Here is a 24,404-nt window from a genome sequence, read left to right as displayed (position 1 = left end):
CAGGAGGCCACAGACATTAGTGAGTCATGCAGAAGCACAAGCGGTCGGGGAGCCCAGCACTCACGGCTAGAGTCTGAGGTGAGGACAGTCTGCTGGGGACAATGTCCTTCACTTGGGGGGCTCAGGGGGCTGTGCTCACCCCAGGCGGTCAGTGTCAGAACCGCACCATAGCCTTCTCCCCCGATGGAAGAATTTCTGACATGGTAAATGCTAACTTAGCTATTCTAGACCATTTCCTACATGTGGACACTGCCAGTGCTCAAAGAGCCTTCCAGATGGCCACCGCAGTCTCACCTACGAGTTGGGAGGACAGATGTGCATGCGGCCCAGAGGCCTGGGAAGCAGACGTGGCTCCCGTGAGAACCTGCAAAGACCTGTGATGCAGGCGAGACCCTGGGAGAGCCTACGTGGCATCTTACAGTAGGAGGGGCAACTCCAATGGGGGTGACAGAGCGTCATGAGTCATTCTTCCCGCCAGAACTGGTGTGTTTGCCCAGCCTTCTCTTCAGTCAGTGGTTACACGCCAGAATCTCCACTCCCCACCACTGTCACCCTCCACAGACATGCCTCTAATTTGTCACTTAGTCAGCTGCTATACCTTAGAAATGCCCATAACACAACCCGTCTGCCTCATCGCCATGGACCAGCCCTCTGTCCAGCCAGCACCAGCTCTCCCAAGAGCCATGACATGTAATCCTCCTGTTGTCCTGCTTACTGCCACTTGGGCCGCACTTGGAACCTCTACGCTAACGGGGTCACACCACCCCCAGCCCCGAACACTCTACGACTCCCTCCTACACTCAGCCCTGCCCCCACACGGGGTGCTCTCCCGAGAGCATCAAACTTCCTGGTTATAATGAACGACTTTTAGCTCCCTGAATGAAGCCGTTCTGTGACCTGTATGCATTCAGGTCACGTGATGCCCACTGACTATAGAGGGTCTGGCCCATCAGAAAAGCCAGCTCAGCCCCCAAGGCCCAGTGTCCCCTCCGTGAGGACTTCCCGGGCCTCCCTCGGGCCCTTGGCTAACGCGTGAGCAGAACTAACTGCTCCCATCGCAACTTACAGACCTTTCCAGTTCAGCAGCCCCCGGGGAGTCCTAAGGGGCAGGGCTCCCACGCCTCCTGCTGGGTGGGGGACCTGCCACGCCTCTTCTCCTTGGACTCCACCTCACCAACGCCCGGCAGAGTGGGTGTGCAGGAAAACATGCAATGAGTGGGTAAACTGGCCACCACGGAGTGGATGCATGAACAACATTCCCAAGCCTGGTGCTACGTACGGGCGTGGGGACACAGAGGGGGCGGCTGCCAGTCCTGCCCTCCAGACACACTAAGCAGCAGCACGAGGCCTGCATACGGGCTGGGACAGCGCAGGGCACCTGAGCTGGAGAGCCACGATGGCTGAGGAAACACACGGGGCTGGAAAGCAGAGCGTGGCCGCAGCAGGGGCTGCCGCATGGGCCAGGTGGGGTCGAGTGGCTGGGGGGCTCTGGGCGAGTGAAGAGAGGAGGGGTCTCCTGGGCTGGGGAGAGAAGTCGAGGGGGAGGTTTGGGGCAGTGCTGGCAACGCAGGGCTCGCATGGACCGTGGAGGAGGCAAGTACAAGACACCTTTGTGCGGCATTTCTGGGTATGTTTGGCACTGACTGTCCAGGGACCGCTCCTTGGACAGAATTCTAGAGACTGGGCAAAGTATCAGGTGACGACCTGTGGATTGGTCAGGAGGGAGGACAGGTCGTGAGACAAAGGCTGGGTCAGAGGTTAAAGGAGCCAGGCAGACGCAGCTGACGTGTACATGCGGGGTCCGAGAGAAGGGGAGCACACGGCTGGCTCGCGACAAGCCTTGCACAGTGCCCACTCCTGTCCTTGATGGGGGTGAACCTGACGGGAGGTGAACTGTGAAGGGACAGGTTCCCTGGACAACAGGAACGTCCAGCCTGGGCCCACGAGAAACCACAGCATCTCGGCACACTTGCGTTAGGCCTTGACTGGGTTATGGTGGAGCCAATTCTCAATTCTAAAAGTATGTCTTTCCCACAGCTGGGGGAACACGGGGCTCTCCCAGTCGGGGTCAGTCATGCTTCTCTTCGCCAAAAGACAGAGCACCCTTGGATGACCTGTCTGACAGGTGAGCAGACACCTCTGTCTTGGGGGTGCAGTGCTTTGTAGACTAAGGTCCAGTCACTGCTACGTATCTAGAGGTCACTGGTTGGGCATCTTCCCCGCCCGGATGTTAGCTCCTGATGTCCTGATGTGCCACCTGTCCTCAGAGCCTGCTGCTTCTCTTGGGACATGACTCTAGGCAGTGTGCTGTCTGAGTTCCCTGCTCCGAGCAGCTCAGAAGCCACCCACGAGAAGGCACTAGGGTGCTGTGAGTTGGCACGCTCAGCAGCTACTATGGGAGCCGACGCCTGAGGTGCAGGGACCAAGAAGGATTGGCAAAAAGATTGGACAAAAAAGACTTAGCAACTTAACAGGCAATGCTGTCTTGAGACACTGAGTGTGGGGACCGGGACCTACAGCCCAGGATGGCCAAGGACACAACGTCTGTGACACATCGAGAAGGAATGAGCCGTCAGCTGCCCAGTGAATTCCACGTCAGAGGCTCACAGACACGCCCAGGATGATGGCGCCGGGCAGAGGTGATTTTCACAGCACAGGACTCAGAGTCAAAAGCAAATTTAGATCTTTCCCTGGTTCCAGCCTCTCCGCTGTACGAAAACCCCCTCTGTAATAGCTCGTGTTAAATAGTACCTGCTCCGTAGTGCAAAGAACTTTTTAATACACATTGGAAACATAAACTATTTCCTTAAATGATAAGTTTTGGTTATCTGGAAAATTAAGCTTTGTGAAATACTTGACTAACCCGTCAATAACCGATAAATGAGGCTTTAATATATTCTGAACCCATCTCAGAGAGCCTTATCTAATAGGAATAGATTGCGTCTTGGCATTTCTCTGCCACCTTTGAAAGGAGATAAATGATCAGCAGAGTGACTCAGACGGTGACATGCAGACAGGGTGACAAATGAAAGAGATTGGAGGGAACAATGGAAACGAAGCCCAGTGCTGAGTCACTTTGTAATTTAAAGAGAAGAGGGGGAGAGATCACCATCAAGCCGCCCGTTGCACCACAGCAACACCAGAAATTAGCAGCAACACAGCTGGGCTGCACGGGGAAGGAGATTAAGGAGCTGCGTGTGAGAAAAACGGCTTTGAAGGAGACTCAAGAGAAAGCAATTGCCGAAACTGGCTGCAGGGGAAGCTCTCTGTCAGGAGAATCAGATAAGTATTTTTCTATAAAAGCACTGCCCCTTTAATGCACAAATGATAACTTGGTCAAACCCATCTTCCTCGACTTCACTCGGAGGCTGAAGATGATGGGGGCCTGATAATTCTCGAGAAACGGTATTAGATCGCTCACTCCTTATTATGGCTTTGTCACAAGTAGTTTTATGGTAGGAAACCTCTCCGGCTGCCTCGGAGTCCGAGTCTCTAAGTTAGCTCCGTAAATTTGGTGTCCTCTGCGCCCCAGACTCACGGGAACGAGTCTCTGGCCTCAGAAGGAAAGATGCTAATTGGGTCTTTGCATGATGAACAAACTGAACCCATGAAGCCGAGGGGCACGGTCCCTCCGGTGTGCTCAGTACAGCAAGATGCTGTGGGCTGTGGAGTCAACCCAGAGCCGGTCCTCCCCTGAAGGCACTAACTGACATAACCGGTGACCGGCGTGTGGCTTTGACCTGTGTGTTAGTTTACAGGACGCATCGCGGGACCGTCTGGAATTGCAGCACCTCTCGTCTTGGGGAGGGGATGGTGGTGGGCCTCTCCTATATCAGTCCTCTTCCATGCTCCCAAATACGCAAACCCATTTCAACCTAATGAGTGGGGTGGGGCGTCCTCAGGCAGTTATGGGGCACCTGCCCTGCGCTGGGCACTGTTCTGGGCATTGAGGGCTCAGCAGGAGACAGACAGATAAACGTAGTGTCAGAGCATCATCGGATACAGTAAAAAACAAAGCAGGCTAAGAGGGGAAAATTCCCAGCCCTGGGCATGGAGAAGGGTGCTACTGCTGACAGCGGGAGTGGTGGTTTTTATCGGGTGGTAGGAATAATAAGAGCTGCGACTGGTGAGTGTCCTCCTAATTTAGGTTGTGGCAGCATTTTACAAACACTGGTTCACTCAAACCTCTCAACAGCTCTCTAAGGTCCATGATAACGTGCCCAGTCTACAGTTGAGAAAACAGAGGCTGAGACGTGAAGCAGCCTGCCCAAAGTCACGCAGTCAGTAAGGGGTGGAGAGGGGCCCCCAGTCGCCTGGTCATGGGCGGCACCTCCCAGCGGCACTGCTGGTGGCCAGCAGCCCGGCCAGGACTGCGACTTCTCCATTGTCCCGGGTGCGAGGGGACACACCGGCCAGGCTCACACAGAGAACAGCGCGCCGAACGCGCCGCACGGAGCAAACAAACAGGACAGCAAGCCCGCCTGCCGATGGTCTGCTTGGAAAGCCCACTTTGAATGCTCCTCATTTCTACATTTAACAAAGTAGCTTTTAACTCAAGTGGGGAGGCAGGGGAGGCAGGCTTTCAGGCTCCTTTGAAGGACACTATTTAGCCGTAAGTACCTCTCAGTCACTTCTGCAACATGAGATTTTTCCTCTTTTCGTTTTTTTTCTTTTGTCATCCAAGTAAATCACGGAAATGCTACTGAACTCAATTTGAAAGTTCTCTGAGAAGCACAAAACACTCTGCAATCATGAGTTATGATTATTGTCATTTCCACTGTCATCACGATGTCGCGGAGTTAAGACCTGTTTGGATCTAAAGACACACCACGCTATATAACCTACAACTTCCCCAATTCGCTCAGATTTGGAAGAGTGGAGTGTTTATTACACTAACAATTCACAAGGAACAACTGTCTTCCAAATCAGTTCTGTAACCAGTCGTCGCTAAATTGGTTTGAATCACAAATCTGCAAATATTTCTACATTTAGAGATGAGGTGTTTTACCATTACAGAAAGCCTATTATTTTATAGATACAGCAACATTTGCTGAAAATGTATTTTACTTAGAGGAAATCAAATAAGCAAATAGTAGGGAAGATATGTAAATCAGTAGAACATAAAATTGTGCAGAATGAAAAGAATGCACTGTGTTGAAAATACGCAATTTGACTTCTGCTGACAGAGTCTTTATGAAACGGTAGCGCTTATTTATTTGATACCAGTGATGGATGTTCTCCGAGTTTTCAAAGCAGTTTTAAAAATGGGACCAGCACAGGATTATGAGAATTCACTGGTTATGGACTACAAATATTACCAAACCTAGGAAAAAAAGACCGACCGCCAACGAGCGCTGTGGACAGGAGGAGGGAAGACAAGGCCAGGGCCGAGTGGGTCGGGGCGCTGGGTGCCCAGGCTCTCGAGCACGTGTCCTGACCTGTTTGCTCCTGGGGGAAAAGTCCAGGGCACGTGAGCATCGGAGGGAGACGAAGGGCATGAGCAGGGCCAGGAGGGCTGCCAATGGCCTGTGGTCTGCACACGTTTACTCACGCATTCAGCCAACCAGTGTGGGCCTCCTGAGTGCCCCTGCTGCCCCGACAGTCAGGCACCCCGGATGCACAGTGGGGACAGCAGGCACTTCCCCTGTAACCGGGAAGGGGGCATGGTCCTACCCTGTAAGATCAAGGCTGATGGAGGTCCCAGGCAGGTGCTAGAAGTGCCGTGGGAGCCACCTGGCGTCCCAATGGTCGGGAGTGACCCTGCGGCTGCATCCTAAGGGAGGATGAGCGGGTCCTTCAGGTGGAAGTGGCAGAAGACAGGTCAAGCCCCGGGGCAGCAGACGGCTGAGGCATCCTGCATGGGGCTGGGGCTGGGGGGGTCACAGGAGGGCAGACAGAGCCCAGGGGCAACAGGTCGGTGGCCAAAGGGGGGCGGGGCCTGGGCGGTTCCACACACGCTCACCAAACAGGAGGGCCGCCTGCACAGCAGCCTGGTGGCCACAGCGCCAGGACCCACAGCGGGTCCTCTAGGGCTGAGGGGACCTGCTGTGTCGTGACTGACTAGGGCGACCTCCACAGAGAACAGGGGTCATCGTGGAGAAAGACCAGCAGGATGCAGGACGGGGCTCTTTCGGGTCCTGGGGGGACAGCCGGGCCTGCTGCATACTGCTTACCCGGCAAACTCTGCCAGCAGAGCGGTGGGAAACCATGCGTCTGCTCATGGTTCCCGCGTGTGCGACAACATGTGCTGAGCCTCGGCAGGTACTTTTCATCTTAACCCCTCTGCCAGAGTCCGGGGCTTCAAAGACAGATGAAAGTGCCCTGCACTCACAGTGTGCGGATTCTATTTTGCGGGAATGAATTCTGTCTATAGAATCCCTCCAGGATCGAGGTGAGCCGAGGCCAGTAAGAGAAACCCCTTCAGACTGCCTTTCTAATGGCCGGTGTGTCCCGTGTTAGCGGGCACGCTGGCCGCTGCCCAGACATGGGCCCTGCCCTGCTCCTTTCTTTTCAGGTTTTACTTTGTATGTATGTGTTTGGGGACAATCTGTGAGGACAGCAGTTCTAAAAAGCAAATAACTACATGTCAGGAAATTAACATTTGTCAGCAGGCGTTTCAGCTTCCTGCCCAGGAACGGAGGGAGTCGTACAGAAGAGAAGATCTATTGTTCCCCCCGGGTCCTCGGGACCCCCAGGAAGGCCCAGATTAGGAGGAACAGGCAGCTGCTCACTACTTTCAGGGTTTCTAAAGACTTCACGGAAAGCGTCTACTTACGGCAGAGACGCAGCTGGCGCTAACTTAGCTACCCAGGCTAGCTGGCTTTCATGGGACGTCTGGCCGCGGTGGGCTGACCGAGATGTTTCTCACCTACTGGAAGTTCTGATGGGCATTACATGGAAACGTGGACTTACTGTGACTTACCTGTCATGTGGTGAATAGAATTTATCCCAACGTGGTGTCACTGGGGGGAATGTGATAAAACGAGATCAATGTGGATGAAAGCCAGTAACCGAGCCATCTACCTAAGGTTGAAACCTCTGGACATGTGAGTGCCTGCGAGACCTCTCACTGCTGCCTTGGGACACGTGTTAAGTGACAGTCGCTTGGAAGAGGGGTGACTGACTGCGACGACGACACAGATAATCAGGAGGCGTGGACAGGAAGCGGCCGCCGTACTCACATCACTTCCAGACGAGCCTTCCTGGAGTCGTTCCCTCCTTCCGAACGGATTTCACAGGTGTAGTCTCCAATGTCTCCTGACCATGTCTGGCTAATGAGCAGGGACCCGTCCTTCTCCACCACGATTCTGGAACTGCTGGAGGGGGTGATGACCGTGTTGTCCTTCTTCCAGACATAGCTGTGGGCCAAGCAAAGAGTCTTGAGTTAGAAAAAAAAGTCTTGAGTTAGGATCTAGGCCACTGATTCTCATTGTCTGTAAAGATCAAGCAACTGACTACCTTGTGGATATACCAGAATTTCATCATATGGGAATGGTATATATAAAGAAAAGAAAGAAGAAAAGCAACCAGATATCTCGGTCACAATGCATACACAGATGCTGAAGTGAAAAACAGAACAAGAAGATTATGGGAAACATTTATCTATCTGGTCTATGGGTTCAGAAACCGGAAGTCTGTGAAGGCATGGTCATGCCGGCCTCCTGCTAACACTGCTCCTCACCTTCCTGCCCAGGAATGTTCCTGAAGGACCAGAGTGTGGCCTGGGGAGGAGGCAATGACTTTAAAAAAATTCCCAGAGCGGAGTTACCCAGTTCCTGAAAAACCCCTGATCACACTCCATAAACATGCTTTCTTAAAACCCAACCATTCTGGCAGATGGTCTTTACGATTGCATTTCTTTCTCATTTAATCTCATTTATGACAGTTTTCGCACATTTTTCTTTTCAAATGTAGAATCGATTAAGCGCCTGTCCTGCCTCTGGATATCGGTGGGCAGGCGCCACTACTCGCTGCAGATGGGATGAGAGTGCTGGCTTTCCGCTCCAAAATAATTTGATTGGATTTTCAAAATGTACCCCATTCTTTAAAGGCTTAATATGCACAGAGCACAGACATTTACAAACTACTTATGTGAAATTCCCCCGAGACAAAACAGGAGCGACTCCACCAGAAAGACATGACGGAGTCGCTCGCTTTGGGGGGCAGCACTCAGCTGACTGCCACTTACATGGTGCTCCTTCCTGGAGAAACCCAGGACAAGGAGGCCCTGAGAGTGAGCACGCTAACTCCTCAGGAAGGAGCTCCAATAATGCCTGTTTAATCACACAGGAAGTTACGAGAAAACCACAAAGATCCAAGGGGACTCCGGGTGAGCTCCGAAAGCAGCAGAGAAGCAGCCTTGTTTGTGATCCGTGCTTTTCTTGAATCCCACTCCCACACCAGTTAGAAATGAATGGATTCTTTCCAGGCATGGTAACGATCTCTAAGGCAGCATCCAAGGATTCTCTAGCTAATCCTTCGCCTGTTAGTTTTGTTTGTTTTGCATTTGACATTCTTATAACTAAACTTGGCTTTTGAGCTCTGGGCCCAGGTGGAGCTATGGAAATTCCTGATTTTCCAAACAGCTGCCCAGGAAGAGTGAGAAAACAGCTTAGCCTCTGAATCCAGTTAACAACATATGCGTGCGCCAACCACTGTCCCTCTCTGCTCAAAGTGAAAGGTGCCAGAAAGCAGGGGGGCATCTTGATCCCACCCCTCCGGCTCACTGCGTGCCTTGCGGGCTAAGGTCAGAGTGCAAACACTCGGACGACTGCATCTTTCTGTCCAGATTTATTCTCAAGCCTGAAAATTGAAACCGTTTTGAAAGTGGCGAGTCTGGGAGGAAGCTCGCCACTGGCTGTTGCCTGTGCTCGAGGCCTGGCTGCTACCTGGAGACATATTTTCATCATTAGTTTCCCAGTCTGAGTTCAAACAAAGACGGGATGTCACCACTGCTTTAGTGAATCTTCAAGTCATCTAGTTCCCTTCTTGACATGTTCTTTCCCGCTAAACGCGTTAGGTAACTGTGCTTGCCTTTCTTCCATGGCAGGTCTCCCTCGCTTCCCATTTCACAATGGAACCATCCGCGGAGCAGAGAGAACCCCGCGTGAGTACAGCATGGCCCCAGTGTAAACACTTCTGCAATCCTATTCGATCCCTCTGGATTTTTCTTTCATTAAGCATCAGCCTCTGACATGTACGTTTTACAGATAGTGTATTAACCTTGGCAGAAAAATCATGAAACGCTGTATTGAAGGCACGAAGTGGAACATAGCTCACTGTAAATAATACATAAGGCTGGAGTAGAAAATGGGATTTGTGTGATTAATGATGGGGCCCACGACGTGCAATGCCGTAATCAGGGATCTAAGGCTGAAATCAAAGTTCCTGAAATTCTCCCTTCTGGTCTCAACTTCCCTCCAGAAGCTCGCAGAATATTAACGAGCCCGAAACTTAGTCTCTGAGTGAGCTGACCGGAGAGAGATGCGGGGGTCGTGTGTGGCTCCGCAGCGCAGTGTGGCCGTGGTCCCCTTAATCACCACGCGGTCCTCAGGAGGGCTGACGATGGACGTTCGATCTGAAAAACACAAGTTACAGCTCAGACAAAATGACACGTGTGAGCGCGTCCTCCCTCAGGGTAATGAATTGGTCATCTGAAATCAAAGCCTCCGAGTTTCCTCTTATTTTGGCAAAACGGGGAGATGGCAGCACTGGTACTCAGGGGACGGCAACGAGCCTGTCCACGCTGCTGCCCAGGAAGCAAGCCCCGTGCCTCTCCGATCACCCAACCCTCTCAACAATCTAGAGGGGTGAGAATGGGAGATCTTATGCGGATGTTTACTAGGTTCTGCATGCTTTGGTAAAAATCTTGGTTCTTTCCCAAGGTCATCGACATTCTGGTAATCTCCATCGTCCTCCTCGCACTTGGTGACGTTGCAAAGTGCTGTCGTTTATGATATCGCTTTATTTAATCCTCACAATAGTCTTGGGATGGTTGCGACATTACTGTTCCCAGTTTCCAGGACTGACCCTGATGCTAAGAAACATGGTGGCTTCCCAGATACCACCGAGTCGGGAAGCAGTGGGGCCTGGTGCCACTCCGTGCAGACCAGCAGCCACCCACACTCCCCAGCCCTGGTGACAGCCCTGTGGCATGTCCCCACATGGCACACCTCAAAGGTGGACTCTGCTTGGCACCGTGAGCAGAGCTCGGCATGTTTCGAACACCTAACGGATCGCCAGCCATAGCACAGAGAAGCTGCCCGGGTGTGAAACACAGCACACGTTAGCTCCTCTTCAAGGATGGTACCGTGACCAAGTGTTCCTTCATGCTAGTGACCAATTTTCTCTCCTCATACAGTCTAGGAAACTCTGTTAGTGAGCACTGTCTTGTCTATTTGGAACATCGAGTTCTTAGTAATGTTTTACATATGGATGGAGCAGAGGGGAGAGTACGCTGGCGAGTGAGGCTAAAGGGGACCGCAGCCCTTGGTAAACAACTTCTTCTGTATCTCAGAAACCTGTGCTGCAGATAGAAGAGAAAACAGAAGCTGGGGAAACACAGGTCTCTCTCTCTCTCTCTCTGAGTTCACGCCTCACACATAGGAGACGTTCATACGTCATCTACTGGGAGAGTTCTACTTGGTTATCGTGATAGCATACAGAAAATACACTTCCTCTAGGATTTGAATCTTGACTCAGTTCCCTTACATAATGATTATAAAATTAACCAACCAATCAGCTTTGTTATGTGAGCTACTTGGGGTTAATATCCCTACTCTACTGACTTTAAAAAGTCAATCTTTTTTATCTCTCTTGAAACGTCTCCTTTATATCTTAGAATACTCTAATTATTCTTTTAGAAATGGAAAATTAATTACTCAACACGTTTCTATAAGTTAGTTGTAAAAACCATCACTGTCTCCTGATTGGGTCGGAGTCCAGGGTCACCGACACCCCCAAGCACAGAGGACGTGCTGCTTAAACCATGGTTAGCAGGAGGGTCCCTGGGCCCGCGGTCCTTACTCCACACGGTGAGCGTGGCAGACGCGTTCAGGGAGCCCTCGGTGTTGGCTGCATAGCAGGTGTAGTGCCCAGCATCCTGGATGAAGACAGGTGTTATCTGCAGACCCCCCGATTCAAGCAGCATGAACCTAGGAATCTGCACAGAGCCACTGGCCAAAATGTGGTTTCCTGTAGAAGGGCGGAGAAAGCAGGAGTGTTATTAATAGAACCATAAGGCTCGAGAGAAGGTCATGCTTAGAGCCACGACCCCGAAGAGAGCTGGAGGAAACATCAGAATAAAGTGGAAACTTGATGCACAAACATAACCAAAGCGGTTATCTTTAGCAGTACATACAATAACGAAAACCAAGGCATCCTCCTTGCCCAACACTGAGCAATTTGGTTAAACAGATTAGGATCCATGTCTGTGATTGCTATTTGTGGGTGACTGATTTTGAATTTTCTTTATATTTGTAGGCATTTGAAGAATTGCCATATAAAGCTATGATTACATTCTAAATCAGGAAAAAAAGGGGAAATACGTGGAACAGAAGACCGCCCTCCTTTTCATCAATCTGCAGTTTCCCAGATCTTTATGATTCTAGGCTAAAGTCTAAGCTCACGGCTTATACCTCTGAGAGTCTAGAGGCTGCTGGGGTTTTCTGGGAGCATGAAAAGGACGGAAGCGTGGAAGTAGCACCCAGAAACCGTGCAGCCAGCACGGCCAGTTAACCTGCGTGGATGGATGCAGTTCAGCACCGTGTGTTACGGTGGATGATGAGCATCGCCCAGTGAGTGACATGCGCCGAACGTTAGAGGGCTGTGGGAGTCACGAGGAAAGCCCAGGACGTGACACCTTCATAGGAAGTGAAGGTACAGTGGAGCTAAGAGTGTCACACGTGTCCAACTGGGGAGCACGCAAATGGTCCTGTGCTAGAAGCATCTATCTTACAAAATAAAAGATTATGATTCTTGGTTTTTAATGTGACCAAGGAAGGACTCCTTTGCTTCACAAACGGGAAACGGAGTCCGGGCATTCACTGCTGGTCTAAATCCGATACTAGGTTTGAAGGCCCCAGGTCCCCGGGGAAGAACTAAGGCAGAAGAAAGGACATTCACACATTTTCTTATAAATGTCTGTTTAAAAAATGACCAGCCTGTAGGTTCCATGAAGCTGACGGGGTCATGTCCATCTTACGTGTCCTTGCACCTCTGGCATTAGCACCTGGGAGGTGCTCAATAAATGGCCATTTAATCCTCACTGGCTGAATGAATGAGAGGGAGAATACTGATGTGCGACCCCCGGCCCAATGGGTCCCCCTCTCTGCGTGGGCCAGGCTGCGGTGGCAGGCGCATGCCACCTACCTCTCCTCCACGTGATGGCAGGTTTGGGTGCCCCCGACACCTCACATCTCAGAATGGCTGTCATCCCGTCGGTGACCGTGGTGTCCACTGGCATCTGAGTAAACGCGGGCGCCACATCTAAGCAGAGGAGTGAAAAGGGGATATCCTCAGGGCGCTGACCGTCAGAAATGTCCCCACCGGCCCGGCAGAAATGTCTGTATGGACTTTATAGAACTAATCACAGAGATAATGGTAGTGATTAAAAAAAAAAGAAAACCTTTCGGGAATGAGTAGAACCTTCCATGACTCCTCTCCCAGGAATTGCCCATTGCTGTTTACAGCTAAATAGAAACAGTCTCCTGGTGTAACGCACACACAGTGGGAACTTTTGGGCGAAGGCTAAAGAGGAGAGGCGCATTTACTTGGAGAAATCAAACCAGCTGCTTTCACTATTAAAAAAAAGTTAGAAAAGCTGATTTTTGAATACTAGAGAGCATCCAAAAGATGACACTTTCACACTTTCTAGGATCCGTTCTGAAGGTTAAAACCACTCAAGGTGACCCAGGCACAGTGGCCCGGCTGCCTTCCCCGGTGGGCAGCCCCGCGAACTGGAGTACCCTGCTGCCTGCCTCCCAGGCACACAGCCCCGACCTGATCCCTTCTCTCTAGGCCTGGTGCCACCTCCTGGATGACGCAGTGGCTTCCCAACTGGTGTCAAGCCTTCTGTGCGTCCCCTCATAACCATTCCCACACCCAGCGTTGGGTGCCCTGGGAAAGCTAAGTGACACTCTGCCACACCCCTGCTCACAGCCCCGAAGGCCCCCGCTGACCCTTCCCTGTCACCTCCCAGGACTCCTTGCTCATGTCAGACCTGCCCCCATCTGCCTGCTCTCACTGCACACACACCCAGCCTGGCTTGTCCCTCTAAGGCACTTGCAGTATCCCTTCCCCATCCCATGACATGCTTGTCGCCACAATTTTGCACAGGCTCCGCCTTCTCTTCAAGTTTCCGCTCCGGCCCCGCCCCATCTCGGAGAAACCTTTCTGCCCACCCCTGAAGCAGCCTTCCCGGGTGACCCTGAGCCCAGCCAGTTTGGTGCCTTCACTTACTTATCTCTAGCTGAACTATCACGTCCTTTACTGTCTTTCTCCTCCCCCACGATCCTCTGTCCTGGAAGCCCCACAGCCTTGTATGTCTTCCTCATAGCTCTGTCCCCAAGCCTGGTGGACCCAGAAGGCCTCACACAGATGCTCAATAAATGCTTGTTAAAGAATGAATAAATATTGATTGTTTTATACACTATGTTTTCCTACCATTAAAGCTGTTTTGATTTGAAAAACAGAGTCCATTTTGCTAAACTTACAAACCATGATCATTTATTTATCTATTCACTCCCCCGTCGCCATGGTAACCACTTTAAGAAGCATTTTGTTTCAATTTCCAATCTGATCTCACAAAGACCCTGTGAATTGGGCTGGGTTGGTTCCATTTTGATAACACCGAGGTTGAGAAATTAAGTAATGTGCCCCAGGTCTCTCACTGGAGAAAGGGTTCACCACCAAGGCCTGCAGGCCAAGTACAGCTTGGTGCCTCCTGCTTTTGTAAATAAAGTTTTATTGGAACAGCCTGCTTGCTTCTTATTGTCTGTGCTGCTTTCCTGCTACTACAGCAGAGGTGCGTGGCTGCCAGAGACCCGGTCCCTCCACCCTGAACATACTATCTGCCCTTTCACTTTTTACTTTTGAAAAAGTCTGCCATCCTTGCCCCGTAATATCCTGGCCACAACTGCAAAGTATGCTTTCATAATTCTAACTGACCAAAACTCGGTTTCTGGCTTAAGTACCCACTATTATTTCTACTGTTTGAAGCCATATTGGTTTCCTATGCTCCAAAGCAGAGGATGAATTTGACCCCTGGGCAAGGTTCAAGGAGGTGACCCCTAGTTTACCAAAATATGCATGTGGATCGTTAAATATTCCGTCCGTCTCTGTAAGGTCTGGCCGACAAGAGTCATTGGCCCCGTGCACACGGACACTGATCTGCTCCTCCAAAGGCTCTCGCTCCTGAGGAGATCAGCATTTTGCTGCCGAAAGGGCAAACATGAAAGCTATGATTCCACCAGCACTAAGTTCTACTTCGCTTTATAACAGTAACACAACTGTGGGAGATTAACAAGAAAACCCACAGATAAAATGAAAAGCTTTACTTTTATTTTATTTTTCAAAGTGCCCAAGTATTTCTGTTAATGGGGTAATAAAAGAAACTCAGGAAAGAGCTATAATCATTCAATAAAACTAAAACAGAGAATGAATATTTAAAAAATAGAAAAAAGATCCAAAGGAAAAGGTTAGGGACGAGCTGTTCACTTAATGGTCCTTGTGGTTCTGTGCAGAGAAATGGGGGCTGTTTTCTACCTCCTGGGTCAGAGGGGACTCAGTGCTGGAACCACCCACCCATGATGATGCGGGCCGACTCGTGTATTTGCGGCTGGGGGCTTCACAGAGCTTAACGAGTGGGTTAAGGAGTGCTGAGGGGTGGCTGTCCCCAGCGGTCCCCTTAGGCCCCTGCACCCTGTCATTTACCTCAGGGGACTGACACGTATGGCCACTTTCTGAGTGTGCCATGCGGGCTGAGGTAGGGAAGCCCGGCCCGAGGCCCGGCCTTGCTGCTGGGCGCTACTCACTGGTGACGTCCAGGTAGGTGTGGGTCTGAATCTCCCCTCCCTCGTTGCTGGCGAAGCACTGGAAGATTCCGGAGTCGTCTGGACGCAGCTTTTGGATGCGCAGGCCTCCACTTGGGAGCACCCTGTAGCGAGGGTTCTGGAGCTCGCTGATGGACACGGCGTCCTTATACCATCTCAGCGTGGGAAGAGGGACCCCTGCAGGGGAGCGGGGATAGCTAGGCATTAAAAAAATTAAATTCCGAGACTCTCTCACAGGAGGAATAAACGGCAATATCTTAGTGGGCATTTTCTCATCTGCCTGTCCTCTCAGCCACCCTGTTAGGTGTTACTTTTCTCATCCTGGATGAAGAAATGGAGGGAGGGTGGGCACGGGTGCCTAGCACCCGCTGTGAACCCTTCCGGGAGGGCGCCTATGAGCCTGCCCAGCTGTGCTCATCTAGACAGACGGGGTGGGGACAAAGGTCTCCTCTGCTCCACTTGGGGCTTGGCGATGGTCACCAGGGCAGGAGCCGGGGGACAGCCGAGTCCCAGGTGGTCTGTGGCATCATGGGCAGAGCAGCTTCCCGCTGCTGGTCTCTGTCCCCACATTTGGAAAAGGGGTGACCATCACAGCCTCAGGAGGTGCTGTGACAATGAATCATGTCAGTCTGTATGAAAGTGCTTGGGACACGGTGAGTGCTCCTTGGGGAGCATGGGCACTGTAACAACTCCCATCAGTAACGAGTGCTGCCTTGTAAACAGCCCCCTCCTAAGGCAAGGACAGGACTGGCCTAAGCTCAGGCTGCAACACTGAAGGAGCCTGCGTCAGGTTAAGTAACAAGCACGTGCATGTGTTTATAGGTCGAGCAGACAGGGGACACTGAATCGTGGCCAGAAGAAAAGCTGCACTGGCCCCAGGACTATGACCACAGCAGATGAGAGGACGGTTAGGGATGCTTCCATCCTTGAGCCCAGAGGGGATGGACCCAGAGCATGGTCAAGGCTCTGACCAAGAGGAAAGGGGTGGGACTGCGGCTAATGCCCAGCTGTGACTCCCATGTCCTCTTCCGCATCCTAACAACACTACAGTGAGAGCCAGGCCTCAAGACTGGAGCTGCGCACGCAGCCAGCCCACCCTGAAGGAGGGGTGTGCACAGAGGACCAGGGACAAGCTCACACGGGCGGAACGGGGGTTGGAAACACAGCGCCCGTCCTCAGCCCGAGAGCATGAGGACCACTGCTGCTCCGGGACTGGCCGAGGTCAGCGCGTGTGGTCCAGCGACGTGGCGTGCATGCACTGTTCCCACGGTGGCCTGGCTGCACTGGACAAGCCTGGACCACAGAAACACCAAGCTCCTTCCGGGCTTTTCTGGGTGGCCCGGTGACGAGCAACAGGGGAAGACTGCTTCCTCAGAACTTCTCCCTGCCCTTCCCGGAGCAAAGGAGGATCAAGCCACCCACAGGGATAAACTGGGCAGCCTGGGGCGCTGCGCAGAGATGCAGGTCGAAGCTCTCCAGGCCAGAGCCCAGGATGATGGTGGGCACACGTGCATGCTGTGGGCCCATGGGCACAGTGAAGAGGTCGCCAGGCTCACTTCTCCATCTCAGAGGGTTCCATGCCTCAGTTTCCCTGGATATAAATCAGCTTAAACAAAACACGTCTCCACATGATTCAGCGTGCAAAGCACACCCAAACCCCTCGGTTTAAGACGCTATGTAGTTGTAAGGTGTCTTCTTTTAATAAATAAAGTTATAGTGTCCTGGAATATTTCAAGATAATGTACTCTCAGATTCTGTTCTTTGCCTTAATTATGTGTTTCCTGTCATTTTTCATTAAATCAGGAAATTAAAAAAAATCCATTTCAAGGTAAAAGCATAACCAATTCATGTAAAATCCCCTTACAGCAATTACATGATGTAGCTTTCATAAAGAATACCCACTTCGCACGCAGCTATAGTCTCAGTGTCAAAATTAAAAGAAAGCAGTAAATTATAGGATGGCAACGCAATGTTGAAAGACCTGCTGAAATTATATTTGTAAGTCCGCACTTAACAAGTGGTTTCCACCACAGAAATCAGGTAAAAGGAGAATTCTCTAGTGAAGTGGAGAGCCTGAGATTGTCATTTACTGAAAAATAATTGTTAGCATGCAGGGAGCGGGAGCGTTTCTATTTTGCGGCAATTCCAAGTCGTGAAGGAAATCTCATCCCCACAGGACTGCGGGCTCTAACTGCCGTACAGCTCCTTTCAGAGTTGTCGGCTTTAGAAGCTGGTGTTTATACAAGAAAGGGAAGAGTGCGGCCACGGCAGTGACAATATTTCCATTTAGAATGCACATGACTATTCTCTCATCCTTTCCTCCGCTTCCCTAGGCTGACTTGGGAGAGCTGGGACAGAGGGATCGAGATGGAGCAGATCTGTGAACAGCGGCCACCGTGAGCCGACCAGGGCTGCGAAGCAGAGCTGCCCAGGAAACAGACCTGTGGGCAGGAGGAGCTGTTGCACAAAGCACAGTGGACAGAGAGGAGGGACGTGTGGCCAGCCGCTGACCCCCATGGACTATCAGTACTGCTCAGTGACACCACCATCCTTCTCAGAAATGACAAATGCCTTGCAGGTACCGACAGATACAGGGCCTCAGCTCGCAGCGAGACACAAGGTGTCTCGGCCGGAGCACTCGCTTTGGTAGTGGAGGGGTTTGGGTTTGCCACCTGTCTCCATCGCCGCGCGGCCCTCGGTGGGTACTTGCCCAGTGGTTAATGAGCACCCCCTACGCGCCAGACATTGGAGGAGGGTTTACAAGAACTACCTCACTGCGTCTCCCTGGCTCTGTACCCTGAGCACATTATGAACCTTGTTTTCTAAGCCTTTGCTTCTGTATGTTATGGTGAGATAATCTCTCTCTTACGGAGCTGTTTTAAGATTTACAAAACTGTTAGCAGTCTTTACCTCTCAGTGCTTAGAAGACAATACCCACCCTTAAGAAGGGCTGATATTAACATTAAAAACACAAAGGTCCTTTTCATTTCTTGACAATCTCCTGGGCACAATCTAGCTTTTGTTAATGAAATTGCCTTAAAAAGCCTGTCTCTGTTATGGGGTTTAGTGTAACTATTTGTGCCACTGGACATGAAATGGTGGCAGTGGACAGATAGTAATCGAAGCGTGAGGAAGAGTGGTGGAATTGCCTGAATGACAAAGGTAACATCGACCCAAAGCTGAAAAGGCTTCCTGTTTGAAGAATTTCCAACAATCCTTCCTCCTACAGAACCCCATGGATGAGAATGAATTGTTTGGCCCAAGTCGTGGGGACCATGCTCTCGTGGAGTCAGAGCATTTTGTAGGGAGTCAGAGGATGCGGCTACACTCAGCCTTCCTTGTTCTTCCCACGAGTAAATACTGTCCCTGCTTTGCAAGTGAGGAAGCAAATGCTCCGCAAGGTCAAACATCTCCTACAAGGTCACGTGCGTAGGAACTGAGCTCTACTCTGCTCCCAAGGCCCTTTCTCACCACCACGCTCACAGCATCCCTGTGATGACGACTCTGCCCTGGAAAATGCCACTTCAGTCCCCCCATCTCACGGGTGCTCTTGAGCGGCCCCCGCACTCACCCATGGCTTGACACATGACGTCCACTGTTTCTTCCACTTCCGCTAAAATCCGACTCTCTGGTTCAGCAGTAAAATATGGTGGCTCTTTAAACAAAAAAACACAAAAGTGCCTGTAAGCAAAAGAGGTTTATTTCAGGAGAAACTTGTAGCCCCAAAGAGTTTAAAGTCCTTTGGAAAACTAGTTTTGAAAACTTCATCAGTTACCATCGTGTACCCAAACTCAGAATTCAGTGGGCAGAGGCCAAAGGCCATTTATGGTCTCAGGTTTTTGAAAGCAAATGACTACTCAGGGCGATAGCTACTTCTCAGTTTATGGGCTAGAATCATGGAATACCTTAATTCACATTTAGAAAGACTGTCCCGAGAGGCTCCTAACGGTTTATATTTACAGCGCGGTGTATTATAGGTTAGTCTGCTTCAGTATCTGAACTAAACACCAACTCGGGAGGCACCCACCTACCCCAGGGAACATAGCAGCCTCTTCACATATTTTCTGAAGCCTTAGCAGCTCTTCTTCTGCAAAATATAGACCTAATACTTCAACGGAACACAAAATGATAGCTAAGAGAAAAAAGCAAAAGGGCCTCTCATCCATCTTTAGTAGCCAAGGAAACTCTTAACCACTTGCATAGCTCTAGATACTCCACTCGCCTATTTGACCAAAAAAAAATTCATTGTGTTAAACAATGAATTTCCTTGGAGAGTAAATTGCAATATTTTTCTCAGTTTATTCAGCAGAATTCAACAGTGGTATGGCCAAGTTCGTGGGATATTGTGCGATTTTATTATCATGATAACGAAGGGCCGTTGTACCCATTCTCTGTGTGAAAATGAATTTCTGGGCACCTTGTGCCGGAGGGGTCTGTGTCCACTGTAACTGCACTGTGTGTGGACACTGCATGTGGACTGCAGCCTGGCCTGCCTCCGCAACAGTCTCTTTAAAACGTGTGGAACCAAAAGAGGAATGAAAACTTAGCATTTCAAAGAAATTATTAAGGAGAAGAGGTTGAAGGTTCCTCATGGGAGGCAAACTTAGGTATCAATTCTGCAATTACCTGGATCATTCGAGCAGAAACAGCCTGCCTGAATGACCACTCAGGCTGAGACGGGTGCGAATTCACTAAACAGAGGCAGGTTCCTCTGCTCATTAAGAGCGTACAGACCAGGCCTGGAGAAACGCCACAAAGACTGGATGTCTTTCCTTCCCCAGCTGGTCTCCACGGCACGCTCACATATTCACACCCAGCCCCGTCTCCTTCGTCAGTCACGATGAGAGCAGCATTATTTCTATTCTAAGTCCACAGCAGGTGCTTCTGCTGAGGCCCTGTGTGCATCAGTCCATACTTACAGCCACAATCTCATTAAGGGATGTGAGAAGAAAAGAAAAAAGCTAAGTTAAAACGTCAACACTTGCCTATGACACTCATTACAGTTTTCCTTTGTCAAATGAAACATTTTATGCCGAGTTAATCGTGCTGCCCCACGCAGCTGTAGGGAATGAGAGGGCCCCCATGTATCCTTACTCAGTTTCCCTCAGTGTAACATCTTGCAAAACTATGGTACAAAATCACAACCGAGGTGACATGGAAACAGAATGTACTGCGTTCTTATCTCCCAAGTGTGCTTGTACGTGTGTGCGCACGTGTGTGCGCGTGTTTAGTTCTATGCGATGTCATCACCTGTGTGGGTCTAGGCGTCCATCCCTCCCCCCACCCCAGATCTCCAGCCACCGTGAACTTCTGTCCATCTCTATCATTCTGTCCTTTCCAGAACGTTATGAAAGTGGAATCATAGGGTACGTGATCTAGAGGTGGCTTTCCTCACTCATCATCATGTCCTTGAGATTCAGTCACGATAAGTCACACCTTAATGACGAAAACCCAAACATGTAAATGAGCAGCGTCCACAAGCCCAGGCCACTCCTGACGCATTGTTACGGATGCCGGACGTGTCTGGCACAGTCTGCGGTCAGAGACAAGGGGCACTCTTCACACAGTGACCCGAAGCTGGCTCAGGCTAAACTAAGGTGTGGCTCTGGGGCTGAGGTGCACACGGGGCCTCCAGGCCCGCACGGCCCCTCCTCTCTGAGCCCAGCCGTCCCCGCTCCGCAGCTGGTTACCAGGGGCCTGGCACGAGGTCACTGCCCCATGCACTCAGAGCAGGGCAGCCAAGCTCCTCCGGCAGTGTGTGGGAGGGCGGTCTCTCCCCTGCGGAGCCAGCGCCCAGGGACGCGTTAGCGGCTCAACGAGGAGGCTGGGGGTGGCATGGGCACAGCCAGTGGTCGACACTCCTGCCTTGTTCCAGAAGTTTTCCAGATGGCTGAGTGAGCAGAGTGGGGGTGACGGCCACAGGCCCCGAAAGGCCCCCCCAGCTCTGATTGCGACTCCTCATGGATATTCGTGTCTCACCGCTCACCCTTCACATTCGTAGTAACCTAAGTCAACAGGTACTCCAAGATTTTTCTTTCTACCCCCAGCTCCTTTTGCGCAGTCAGCCAAGGAAAAAGTGGGGGGTACCAGGTACACCAACCATGAAAAGACTGGCAGGGGAGCAGTGGGGAGAAGCTGCTGGGTCCTGTGCACACGCTTTTCCAACCACTTCATCTTCAAAGGGCAGTGCCTGTCTCAGCTACTCGGCAACTGGGAGGTGACGGGACCACAGCTGGGAGGGCTGGAGGCCAGCTGAAAAAGCATGTTATTAAGGCATCTCCCACTGTGGGAGACTGGGCTTACCCCACTGGGGAAACTCCGGAAGCCAGTACAGAAACAGCCTTTGAGAGACGTCCCTATCAGAAGGGGTGAGGGAGCACGGCTGTTTATCCACCCGTCCATCCCATGCTGGTTGACTGTTTGTCACGTCCAACCTGCCACATGGGGGCACGATGGTGCCACACAAGGTGCCACTGTGGCTCCAAGGGCCGGAGAAGGCGGCCGAGGTATCTGGTTCACCCGTGTCGTGTGTGGCGGGGAAGCGAGGAGAGTGCAGAGGGCAGGTCAGGGTAGCAGTGCTGAAGAAACCGCAGGAAACTGAGCGGAGGTCAGGTGGAGCAGAACACGGCGGGCCCAGCCAGGAGGCCGGCTCTACGTGGGCGGCGGGGGCCCCACAGGCATGTCAGCACACGTGGCGCTGCCTGCAGTCAGACCCCTGTGCAGTTTCAGCCTCAGAAATGAAGCGATACGGCAGGGACATTGACAGGTGAGTAAACCGCGCACTGGTCTGTCTTATCTCATCAACATGAAATGAAAGTGATTGGAAGCCAATTTGTCGCTGCTTTCTTTCATCTACATATTCTTCTAGTAGCTCCTTGCACAGTTCCACCAGTGACAGCCTGTGACACCAATAACGTTTTCTGAGGACCCCCCACTCCATGATCGTCCGGCTTGGGGTTATAATCTCCCAAATCTCTCTGAGCTGACGGGCTCTTCAGGGCCGTTCTAGGATGACTTAATCACAGAGTGCTACCTGTCACAGCGAATTCTTATGAAGAAAAAGGGATTTAAATCGACATGATAAAGAAACGAAGTGGTTCTTATCCCTTTAGAAGCCAGAACTCAGAGAGATGGTAACTCCAGAGAAGACAGAAGCAGTGTGCTTTGGATTTCAGATGTAAATGCAAACCTGAAGTTCATACGATAGATTTAAATATTCTGAAAGGGAATTATGATGGAAACAAACAGTCTAGTTTACAAGGGGATAACTTTCTCCTCTTGTTTAAATTACCTTAAAATGTTTTTGTGCGATATAGTCCTGTCTACTGGAGATTTACACATCATAATTTTTAATTTTGGTTCACTCTATAATGTGCTGGGCTTATATAACTCTAGGTCAAGCTGATGAAAAAGCCCTCGCAGAGAGCGGGGACGGTATTTACGTCCACAGCTAAGGTGCGCATGAGAAAGGTGGCAGGGAACAGGCTCCCATCCCTGGTGTGGCATCAACGATTTGCGACTCCAAGCCTGCTTTCTCGGACACTTTCAGAGGTCTAACACTTCTTTCAGGGTGGACGACAGGTTTGCAGTCATTTCCAGGTCACAGAGCCACTTCCTAATGATTTAAAGGAATGTGACATACTCAAGGCAAATGGCCTTTCTTGATACTCTTGTTAATTTTGTATGCAGATACAAGCCTTTATTTTTCTTAGTCTGCAAAGTGGCAACTGCACAATATGTCATTTGAGGAGCTATTGCTCTCAGAGAGGCTTTCTGCGTTTTTGGTCTTTCCTGGCCTGCATTTCCCTTCCCGAGGAGTAGAGAAGAAGCCGGGAATGTCCTTCCGGAGTTGACCTTGAAGGTACCTCTTATCTGCAGTGGCCACCAGTCTACTAAACAGGATCCCTACGACCCTGATCACAGCCACTTAAAATAAAAGTATTACAGGAGCTGAACAACTGGGAGAAATAAAGGCACTTGCGTCACAATTTAATGTAACCGGACAATCTGACAGTAAAGCGCGGCAGCCCTCAGCCTTGCACAATGCACACTTCCTAAACCCTGAGCTCTCCCAGCGCTGAGAACGACTCACCTTTATCTTGTTCTCCTTGGTTCAGAAATGACACTCGGCTTGTTCTAGGAATCACCTCTGTTCTCATTTTTTAATTTACCAAAAGGTAACATCCATCACTTTCTAACCTTCTTCTGGGTCAAAAAACAACAGTAAGAGAATAATCCCTGAACACTGACCAAAGCTGCCAAGTTAGTTATAGAAGAGTTTAGTGGCATAAAGGAAGGTGACACACATGGCGAGGGCGTTCCCCCTCTACTTCCCAAGCCTGATCCCCGGGAATGTTCCCAAGACATTTCCTGGAAGTCCTTAGAACATCAACTGTTTGGATGTAGTGGGTGTATATTATTAAAAAAGAAAAACAACATATGTTTGGAAGATAAACTCAATGCCACCTCCATTTGCTGAGTTAAAAATGAAGGTGGTGAACTGTATGTGCTGCTACGTTGTTTCCAGGGAGGCACCCGTGGGCTCTCCCTACCTGAGGGTGGTGGCATCACCGTGCACCAGGTTGAGCATTACCTATGATAGCAAGAAAGCCTTTTGCTTGGGCTGGTTCGAAAGCGCTCCCTCTCAGCGTCGCCTCACACAAGTACGCTCCACTGTCCATGAACGTTGGGCTGCTGATGGTAAGGTGTCTCCCAAAGCTGTGGAGCCCACTGGTGATTCTCACCCCGTTTCTCTTCCAGGTCACAATCAGCTCTTCGACAGGCCTATGAGAATGAAGGGCATTAGTGACAATAACTGTGAATCATGGACGAGGTAGTAATAAACTCAGGCGTTCAGCACAAGCTTGACAAAGCTAATTCTACCAGGAACTGTGGTGGGCTGAACAGTGGACATTTAAAACTCAGTCCAGATGTAACTCTGCTCCCTCATGGCACGCATCGACCAGACATTCTGCTCACGGGCTATTGAGCGAGGGTGGCTAATTACGGCAGCAATGGCCCGTAAGTGCTAATGACTCCATTTACGCAGGGAGAGGATGTAGAAAATAAATACTCCTGGGGGCACGGCCCCGTGGGGTGTGATCATGGGAACTCGGTTCTGGAGAGACCGCTCCCCAGGCTGAGGACACCTAGGAGCGGACGGGGCAGAACGGACTCTTCCCGTGAACCTCAGCGCCTCTCTCCTCCTGAGTTAGAATCTCCGAGGGGGCCTCCCCCATGACCCGAAGCTAAGTTGAAAAGCACTGCTTTCCAATGTAAATACCCCAGGCGATATAAATAATATACCTGCTACCATGGAAGGCTTGGGGAGCCCGTTCCCTGGCTTCCCTCCAG

The 24,404-nt window shown here is 50.9% G+C and overlaps 1 protein-coding gene across 1 annotated transcript in view; it reads right to left on the bottom strand.

The window, feature by feature from the left end:
- SDK1 (sidekick cell adhesion molecule 1) overlaps positions 1-24,404 on the bottom strand; it is a 688,889-nt gene that overhangs the window by 175,006 nt on the left and 489,479 nt on the right. Inside the window, exons 6-12 of the mRNA XM_019637402.1 lie at positions 23,644-23,834; positions 18,622-18,705; positions 15,033-15,227; positions 12,370-12,486; positions 11,026-11,193; positions 9,475-9,577; positions 7,182-7,358 (exon numbers count right to left, since the gene is read on the bottom strand). Of these exons, the coding sequence (XP_019492947.1) occupies positions 7,182-7,358; positions 9,475-9,577; positions 11,026-11,193; positions 12,370-12,486; positions 15,033-15,227; positions 18,622-18,705; positions 23,644-23,834 (1,035 nt within the window). The remainder of the gene's footprint in view (positions 1-7,181; positions 7,359-9,474; positions 9,578-11,025; positions 11,194-12,369; positions 12,487-15,032; positions 15,228-18,621; positions 18,706-23,643; positions 23,835-24,404) is intronic.

This window comes from Hipposideros armiger, unplaced genomic scaffold, assembly GCF_001890085.2.
Source record: "Hipposideros armiger isolate ML-2016 unplaced genomic scaffold, ASM189008v1 scaffold_33, whole genome shotgun sequence".
Lineage (NCBI taxonomy): Eukaryota > Metazoa > Chordata > Mammalia > Chiroptera > Hipposideridae > Hipposideros > Hipposideros armiger.
Note: the sequence above shows the minus strand (reverse complement) of the source record. Positions and strands in the feature narration are given on the sequence as shown.